This window comes from Protomyctophum parallelum (assembly GCF_964188405.1).
Source record: "Protomyctophum parallelum genome assembly, chromosome: 4".
In the NCBI taxonomy this organism is placed as follows: domain Eukaryota; kingdom Metazoa; phylum Chordata; class Actinopteri; order Myctophiformes; family Myctophidae; genus Protomyctophum; species Protomyctophum parallelum.
In genome coordinates this window covers 11,492,714-11,502,976 of record NC_139700.1, presented here as the reverse complement: position 1 = coordinate 11,502,976, position 10,263 = coordinate 11,492,714, and the positions used below count along the sequence as shown (strand labels likewise).

General features: G+C 43.0%; 1 protein-coding gene across 1 annotated transcript in view; it reads left to right on the top strand.

The window, feature by feature from the left end:
• Nucleotides 1-586: 586 nt before the first annotated feature.
• Nucleotides 587-10,263, top strand: part of drd4a (dopamine receptor D4a) — a gene marked incomplete at both ends in the record, with an annotated part of 43,572 nt that continues 33,895 nt past the window's right edge. The window contains 2 exons of the mRNA XM_083764157.1: nt 587-835; nt 7,739-7,851. Coding sequence (XP_083620283.1) covers nt 587-835; nt 7,739-7,851 — 362 coding nt within the window. The remainder of the gene's footprint in view (nt 836-7,738; nt 7,852-10,263) is intronic.

The window sequence follows — 10,263 nt, the reverse complement described above, 5'->3', positions numbered from 1 at the left end:
CAATCAAGCCCGCCCGTCTTCTTTTTACGCGCCCCGTGCGCCCCTGACTGACACATGGGGGGCTGACTGTCTCTGCCTTGCGCGCCTCAAGGACGCCGTGGAAGAAACGATACAGTATAATAGTGCAGGCACGTCGACGCACGAGTTAGTTGCTCCTGTGGTGTAAGCGGCTTTACGCAGCTAATTTGGAGGGCTGGGAGACTTGGAGTGGACCCGTTAAGCCGTATTGCTTCCTCTCTCTTCGCTGGAAATAAATGGACCGTGGAGAAGCGCGTACGGAACAGTGCCGTGCCAAACAACAACAACAACAACAGCGATCTCGTTTTTCGTTTTCGGAAGAAACCGTTGAACGAACTTATTGCGGCGCGCATGGATGCTGCATGGACTGCGTCTTGGCTGCTGTTGTTGTTTTCTGGTGATGCATATAGTCCATCATCATCATCATCACCACCACCACCACCAAGGGCTCTCTCTGGCACTTCCAAAGAATGAAACTTCGGAATGTCAAACGAAACCGGTCCCGGTCGTCGTTAGTCTGAGACTATGCCTACTACATGACAAGATCGGACAGCAGCTGCCCGCAGAAATGCCAACCAACCTCATTGTTGTCTCAAACAACACCGACGATGAACTCCTGGAACCCGGACACAACTTCCCTGCCCTCATATTCGGAGTACTGCTGATTGTGGTCGTCATTTGTGGAAATATGCTCGTGTGCCTTAGCGTATACACGGAGAAAGCGCTGAAAACTACTACGAATTACTTCATCGTCAGTTTGGCCGTGTCCGATTTGATGCTGTCTGTTTTGGTCTTACCCCTGTTTGTTTATACTGAGGTGAGTGCATGGTGATGACGGCAATCGCCAGTCTAATCCATAAGTCTGTTATGTTATTATCTCGAAAATACAAAACTTTACAGCACTCAGTTTCTTAACCTATAAGTAGCCAACAGTTTGCAATTTATAGTAGGCTACCGTATTCTCTAAACAATGATAGATAGATAGATAGATAGATAGATAGATAGATAGATAGATAGATAGATAGATAGATAGATAGATAGATAGATAGATAGATAGATAGATAGATAGATAGATGAATTGTTAAGAATGTAACATACATACGATATAGCCTATAATAGGCTATATGATATGTAGATTAGAGAAATGGGAATAAGCATGGCTATATATATTAGAGAGAGAGAGAGAGAGAGAGAGAGAGAGAGAGACTGACTATAGCCATCTGCACTTTTGAGTTAACATGTGGTATTCTATCAATAAATTAAATATAAGTAGCCCCCCCCCCCCACACACACACGCTATATAGGCTATGAATGCACTGACTCATGTCATTTGTGGCACATGTATGCCATCTACTGTGGTCCAGTCTTATATCTCATGACAATGTGTTAGTGTATAAGGTCACACAATAGGCCTTAATGGAGAAAAACAACAAAGGTGTGCTGTCCCGAGCTGAACACATAGACATCATGAGTCAGGACACTGACCCTACAGGCCTACAGGCCTATTCATACTCCAGGTGACCACCGTTTGGTTATAGTAAAAATCCCACCCGTGTGAACTGAGTGGTGCAAATCCCCCCCCCCCCTCTCATTAGCAGGCAACAGTGCAGCACTATCTCTCTCCCTGTTTCTGGCACAACAGTGTCCCTACTCATAGTCATACCACTGCCTGGTGCTCATGGCCACATACAGTAGGTAGTCACATAGGTAGGTGAACATGGACATTGCTGTTCCTTGGAGTGGTTGCACCACTCAAAAATCACACCTGTGTGAAGTGAGGGGCGCTCTTATCATCTTACAACATCAATTACAACATAATGTTTGTTTAAGCAATGGGTGCTAATGTTTATTTAAGTCCTCAAAACAAACATTAAGATTTCTCTTTATTGTCTATGGTGTTTTCTTAAACAAACAAAGCCATATGTACGAGGGTCTAGCGCCCATCAGAAATCACACCCGAATCACACCCGAAGGCGGGGTTGGCGAAAGGGCCTTTCTGTGTGGAGTTTGCATGTTCTCCCCGTGTCCCCTATAGCGTAGGTACCCACACAAAAAACATGCAGTAATCCTGGTCTCTAAACTGCCTCCCCCTGGCCAGCCGGGACGCCTGATGGAGGGGAAAGGAACTGGTTGGAATAACGTGTTCCTTTCCACACGCTACGTCCAACCAGGGAAACTCCTCCCTGTCAGGTGTAAAGGAGCAACTTGGACACTCAGGCATGAAGGAAGCATGAGTTCAAGTCCGTTGCTCTCCCCTTGTCCCCCATATATGGGGACCAGGTTGGTGGAGGGTGTGTAGAGCCCAGGATCACATTAGATAATTGACACAGGGGTGAAAAATGGGTTACAAAATCGTGGGATAATTAAAAAAATAAAAATAAATAAATCACACCCGAGTGAAGTGAGGGGCGCTCTTATCATTATACATCATCTCATGAACAACTGAATGTATGTGATTGGTTGGTTAAATTCACATCATATTTGGCGGACATTTGACCTAATTTATCCTTTCATTGTCAATAGCAAATATTGTGGGGACAAAAGCTGTATAGGAAAGTCACACCTGTGTGAAGGGAAGGGCGCTCTCATCATCATACATTGGAAATTCTCCATTCATTGCCAATGGAAATTTAATGTTTGTGTAAGACAAAAATCTACACTGTAATAGCTGAATATAGGAGGGGCTAGCGCCCCTCAAAAACAGATAAATGTGATTGTGTGAGCGGTGACCAAGCGTGACGTCATGTTGTAGTTTTCGGTGGCCACCTTATCACCAAAAACTGGAGTATATGTGAAAGGAAGTGCAATATGAATAAATGACGGCAGTTAAAATAAAACCAATGTGCACAAAGCAATTCCGGAAAAATCTGTAATTAAACGAACTGGACAGAAAGTCCCCATGAGTGACATATTCACATCATGTGTTTGTCACAGACATTTATTTGTCAATGTTTTCGTCATCTCTCCCTTTCCAATCTGAACCAATCAGTGCACTCACTGTACAGTCTCGTTACTTTGCTGGCAACGTTTTGTTGGCAATGTTTGCAATCATTAGCAATTTCAGATGATTACACACATTCTGAGGCCTCATTCAAACGTATCAAACACAGATCAATCAAATGTTTGGTCATTTTGGGGTTTTTTTAGGCCACCACAATGCTTTTCCAATGGGGTTCACATACATGGTTTGACCAAAATGTTTGTTTGATGGGGGGGAGGGGCAGAACACCACCAGCAATCAAACACAAATGTTTGGTCAAACCATGTGACTCCCATTGGAAAAGCATTGTGGTGGCCTAAAAAAACAAAATAATTACCAAACATTTGTTTGATTGTGTTTGATACGTGTGAATGAGGCCTGAGAGCAACTCAATGAGCATGATGTAATTGATCATGTAAACATCTGAGCTAAATATTGAGCATGAGACGAGACTGTCAGTCATCAGAACTCCCTTCTGCATGTGTTAGAGGAGTCTCTTATATAGCCAGTGGTGGGAAAAGTACTCAATTGTTTTACTTAAGTAAAAGTACTTAGTTACTTTCCACCACTGTATATAGCGCATGCTTATGTCTTATATCATGCTTCTATTGCATCATGCAGGTGCAATACATTTGAGCCGAAAGGCTAGACACACACTATAGGGCTGCAACGATTCATCGTAATCGAAATCATTATTCAATTAGTTGTCAACTAATTTAGAAAACACACACACACACACACACACACACACACACACACACACACACACACACACACACACGTTCCATTATATATGAGCAGCATTCTGATGTATGCTGATAGCATTTATATTAACCAGCTGTGTTCAATGCCTCAGGCCATTTGGGATATCACAACCATGCATATTATTGAATAACCCTTTTAACCCTCATTTTACCCTCAGCCGTCATAACAAATGTGATGAGGTCAGCACATATGGGCACATTTGGGCAAGTGTCTATGGCCGTTTTTAGCCTAAGGAGTATCTTTCGTGCAAAACTAATGCTTGGAATGGATTCAGAGTGATGAAAACCACCTAGTTTGAGACGTCACATGCTATTTAAAGCATAATGAAATGTAGAACATTTTGCCATATATTGGCTGTTGATGGTATCCCAACTTTCAGCAGCTGTCAAAAATTCCCCTAGGGTATAAACCAATGTGGGATATGTTAGTAGACACCTTTACAAACACATTGGTGAAGAAAATTGACAACACAAACACTGAATGCCACTGACAATGTATGGCCAGTTTTGAGTGTTTGTGTTTAACACAAACTTTGAGGACAAAAGTGAGGACGCAATTTGTGATTGGCCGGAATGAGATGATGTATGATGATGTATAATGATAAGAGTGCCCCTCATTTCACACAGGTGTGATTATGTCAAGTTTAGACTTAAGTGTCTTGCTCAAAGGCACTTTGGCCTTAGATACAGAGTTAAACAACAGATAAACAAGGGTAGGTGTGTGGATTGTGAAGAGGATTGTGTCTTGTTTACTGAAGCAGAATAAGGCATCTGTTGTCTAGACATGTTGGAGGTACAGGTCTTGCTCAAGGGCACTTGAACGGTGATTACTAAGAGAGCGTTTCTGATTCGCTTCGCTTCCCCACTCAAAACTTTCACAGCCCAGCTTGAGATTCAAACAGTTGACCTTCCAATTACTTGCCATGTCTCGCTCTGGTTCAAACACTTGCCACTCATGATTACGCCCCAGAATTGTTGTACAAAATCATGTGTATGTCATGTAATGTCTATAGTGGTCACATTGGCTGCACACGGTACGAGACATCCCATTAAATGTATATATTTGATTAATCAACAATCAACCATCTTCTCAGTTGTGATACTGGCCTCAATCTGACCTGTCTGAGGATAGCTTGTCCTTTGCCGATCGATTTCAAAAGCTCCTACTGAGCATGCCGGTAAAATCATAGTGCCTACATAACCCTACTGCTGGACATGCACACCACATCCAAACTTCTATGTCCGTCCTTGTCTCCTGCTCTTTATCTGGCAACACAGTAATCCTGTCCTGAGACCCCTCAACTATAGCCAGCCATAGGCTATGAGGCACACTCGCATGTGCGTACGCACGCATCACAATGTACCTGGGAAATTGATCAATAGTAAATGGTGCATTTATATAGCGCCTTGTATCCAAAGTGCTTACATTGATTGTGCATTACATTCACACACACACACACACACACACACACACACACACACACACACACACACACACACACACACACACACACACACACACACACACACACACACACACACACACACACACACACACACACACACACACACACACACACACGAGTAATCTGCAATTTATTTGTCCTACACAAATTCCCATTGACAATGAATGGATGATGACCATGAAGGAAATATATAGGATTTCAGTGCTTAGTTATATTAAGAATGGCATTCATTTCGTTTTAACCATCTTCTCTATGAAGAAAGGGACGGCTGCGTCAGAGCAGTGAACTGGAATAGTAGCAGAGAGCCATGGGGGAGTCCCGCACACCGTCTTCACTTACAAAGCTTCACTTACAAGGTCACTCTGATTTTCATCAGGCTTCATGATGCCCGATGAAGGTCGGAGTGACCCAAACGTTGCATTTATAAAACTCCTGCTTTAATTCTCCTACTAACCCTCTTTTATTTTATTTTTTTCATAATTTGTTATCCCACGATTTTGCAACCAATTTTTTTCACCCAGTGTAAATTATCGAATGTAATCCATGGGCGCTACACTTCCTCTGCCAAACTGGGGGACTGACTTCATGCTTCCTTCTATGCATGAGGAGTCCAAGCTGCTTATTTTCACTTCTTTGAGTGTCCTTGAGCAAGACGCTGAACCCCTAATTGCTCCCGACGAGCAGATTGGTGCCTTGCATTGGTTTCCTCCGCCATCAGTGTAATGGTTTATGTATGTGTGTGTGTGAATGCTGGGTGAATGTAATGCACAATCTATGTAAAGCGCTTTGGGTAAAAGTGCTATATAAAATGCACCACTTGACATTCTACAAGCTTATTCATGAGATATTCATACAGCCAGCAGGTGGAAATAACAGATTTACATGAAAGCTCACAACACGCAAAATTACCAAATATCCCCTGTGGTTCTCAAAGTTTGAATTACTCGCAATATGAGCAGCAGAACGAATAATATCACATGCAGTGAACCTCATTACAAGCCTGGATGGCGGTTGGCCTATAGCAGCCCAATTCAGGAAAATTTATTCTGAGACCAGCTTGTTATGCAAATTATGGGTGAGAGTGGTCAGACAGAAAATATTTGGAAAAAGCCAATTAAGACGGTGCCCGGATGACAAGGGAACCATCAGAGTCCTGTATTGTCTCATTGTGTTGCAGACCTGCAATTCACAATCAGCCAGAGAGACAGCGCAGGCACACTTTAGCGCAGTCATGGGCGGAGTTTACGGGGGGCCTGGGGGCCGGGGGTGGAATTGAAAACAAAAAACAAAAAAACGTCCAGGTTAGTTACTCTCTACTATATTCCACTCAGGTTTGTTGCTCGTTTGATTGCCAATTGGCAACACTGTTTCCAAACAAACCAGAGAGCACGCTAGCCTGAGAGAGAGTAGCGTCGGAAAGACGCCAGACGTTTTTATTTCCAGGGAGAACAAAAAAAGTCCACTTCAATTTGGCATAGAGTAGCGCAAACATCGATCACTCTCTGCTGATTTCTGATCGTCTGCACCTTTGTTAAATTGATGCACACATGCACGCACACACTCTAGATTCTCTGCGGATCTTGCCGGGAGCTGCCTATGCCATAGAAAGCATGGACGCCAGGCTAGAGAGAGAGAGACAGAGAGAAAGTGTGTGTGGAGGGGGGGGGGGGGGGGGGGGTATTTTCCAATTTGTGGTGTCTGGTGTTCCAGGTAACTTAAAAAAATAGGCATAATTGGTGGCTAGAAGCATCTGACAACTGCATCCAATATAAAAATCACACTTGTGTGAAGTGAGGGGCGCTCTTATCATCATACATCATCGTAAGCCAATCAAATTAATCATCACAAATGTCATTCCGGCCAATCACTTTTGGCGTCTTCACTTTTCTGCCCTCACTTTTTATCCTCAATACGTGCTGCGCAAAGTACATACTTTGCCTGTTTGTATTCACACAAACAAACAGGCAAAGCTGGACATGGGAGTGGCTAGTGCCCCTCAAAAATAAAACATAACAGTGTAAACAAAAAGTCACTGTGTGTGTGTGTGTGTGTGTGTGTGTGTGTATGTGTGTGTGTGTGTGTGTGTGCGTGAATCAAACAGAAAGACAGAGATGAGGTTTCTTAGGGAACTGCCCATAGATCCGAAGTCCCGTTAGTCCGAACATGCACTGCTCCCGTGCTTGCGGTTATGTTTAGGTTATAGGGTTAGAGATAGGGATAGTAATTTCGGAATGAACCTTCTGACTAATGACACGGCACCGTTTCTCATGGGTCTGTATGTAATCTTGACCTGATGTGTTCAAAAAGCTTGCACATCCTCACATTGGAGTAATTATGACTTACTGGTAGGATCAAGTCACATTTCAGTATGTCAGAATAATTGGAATGATTATGACTTACTGGTAGGATCAAGTCACATTTCAGTATGTCAGACTCGTTCAGTATGTCTTTTAGTTTTACTGCTCTGAAAGGTACACACCATGATCTCTGCTCTGCTATTCATTCCCCAGTTCCAGGACGGTACTTGGTCACTGAACATGACTGTCTGTGATGGCCTGATGACCATGGATGTGATGTTGTGCACAGCCTCTATCTTCAACCTCTGTGCCATCAGCGTTGACAGGTTGGTTTATGCTTGACTGTTACCTATAGCTCTGCTACGGGACTATATGAAACAGTCTGACTGACTGTGCTACGACGCTACGTGACCGCTAAGTGTTGTGCTATACGTGTCCCTCGTCAACAATAATGAATTTTAGAAAACAACACAATTCAGTTGAAAATATGTTATTCTTCTCTCGATACTAGCCAATTGCATAAATTAGTCTTCAACCTGACTTGAGTCAAAAACGAATTGACAGTAAGTGTGGTCTTTAGATAAACTATATTGAAATGTTCTGGCTTAGGTATAGTGTCACTTGCCATGGGTTGTCAGCTGTGTACAGAGCACTTGGTAAAGAACCTTGACACAGAACCTTGACACAGAAGTTATCTGAACCTTGGTTCAGATAACTTCAGAATGTCATATTATAATCTCCTAAACTATGGAAACCCTGGCCAAAAGCTTATATTTATCTTGAAAGGTCTCTCCAACCCACAAGGACAGAACTACTGACACACTGTCACTTCTTATCTGCTTTGAGGAAGACTATGGGCCAAAACGCGTTAGCCAGAATTAAAAGATTTCATATCTGAGGCCTCATCAAGTCTTATTTTATTTTTGGAGCGCTGCTGTTTTTCACTTGTGTGGTTATTTTTTACAATGACACAAACTACTTTAAATTCAGGTTGCAATGTAAACCTTCAGCCTACAGTGCAGCTTTGCAGACATGAACGCAAATGCATCCAGCTGTTCCGCTCCCAATAGGGGACCAACAATACATACTTGCTGTTCACAGCAGTGAAAAGGACCTTATTTGCCCTTACATGATGTGTGCCCGACTGCCCACGTCATGACTCCACAGTTGCCTTTGATTGTGAAAAATTATGACCTTTAATAGTTTTTATGTCCAAAAGCAGTAAGTGCTTTTAAAGCACCGACTTCTACAGAGAAGACGGCAAATCCACTGTGATTAACTGCCAGTACTTGCTCTGTGGTCATTAGTTTCATGCAATGTAATTATGTTCCCCTGTTCCTTGATGTTGAGGGACGACACTGTGACCTGACATTCTAGAGCTCAGGCTGAAATTTGTACAGAAAATGGCACGACTACAAATGGATGTTTTAGAGGTGACTGACACTAATACTTACGAATGCCTAATGTTAATGCAATGTAAGTCAGTAAGCAAAATTACGGTATCCCTATAAAACATTACATTTCTCTCTGTGGAATTACCGTATGCCGCGCTTGGCGCCTACTCTGGAAATGGACGGCCCCTGTGGCCCCCATGTTGGGAATCTTGGGATGGGTTTGAGAGTCTCAACATGAGTTTGTACCAAAAGGTATCATTTTGGTACAAGTTGAATCATAAAGTGGAATATGTGAACATAAAATGTAGGCTATATTTTATTACTTGTGCAAGCAAAGCACGCAAGTACTACAATCAGCTGGGTATGTATGTATGCCGGTGTAGTCCACCGGCAAATAGGGGACGGTGATCGGCTGGATATGTACTGTATGTACAGTATGTGTGTACTGTATGTATGTCGGGGTAAGAATGGTGGTCCCTTATTGGCTGTTGATACGTAACTAACGTAACTACGGTATGTTTCAAGGTTGGTATAAGGTCAATAACGTGTCTAAAGGATTTATAACAGCTGTAATAGACATTAGTTAGTAGCAGTAGGCCTACTTGTATGCTCTGCTTGCGCACAAGTAGGCCATGTATGGCCTACTTGTGTGCAAGGCGCAGGTTGGCATCTCGACATAGTGCATTTCTAGTTATCAAATGCAATACATTGATACAGTGTTTACTTTGGAGAGATGGGTTCTCAGATGCACATCCTACGGTATGGGGAGCTCAATGTGTGAAACACATCGCCTGCCAGCAGACATTCATGGTGCCAGGACTGCACATACATTCTGAAGGGCGCGAGCCTCTCCTATATATGCCCATCTTTGTCTGTTTGTGTGTACCATAGCGATGATTTGATTGGCTGAGCAAGGAATTGAGATGATTTGATAGGCTGAGCAATGTACGAATCGAGGATAAAAAGTGAGGACAGAAAATTGAGGACACCACCACAAGTGATTAGCCTTAGGACTTGAGGAAAGGACTTGAGGAGAAAAAGTAATGTGATGATGTATGATGACAAGAGTGCATATCAATTCACACGTGTGATTTTTGAGAGGCTATATTGTATTACTTGCGCAAGCAACCGCGACGCGTTTTGAGCTTGTAGATCGGCTAGTTTTTACTACAACAGTAATATGCAACGTGGCCCTCTGGAGTGAGTGTGGAAATATAGTGGCCCTCGATCTCCATCGTCAAAGTTGCCCATCCCTGGTATAGGTGCAGGTTAAAGTAAAACACTGTTTCCCGTGTATGGTGTAGTCTGTGCAACAACTCCTCTCAGACATGTCATGTCTACAGT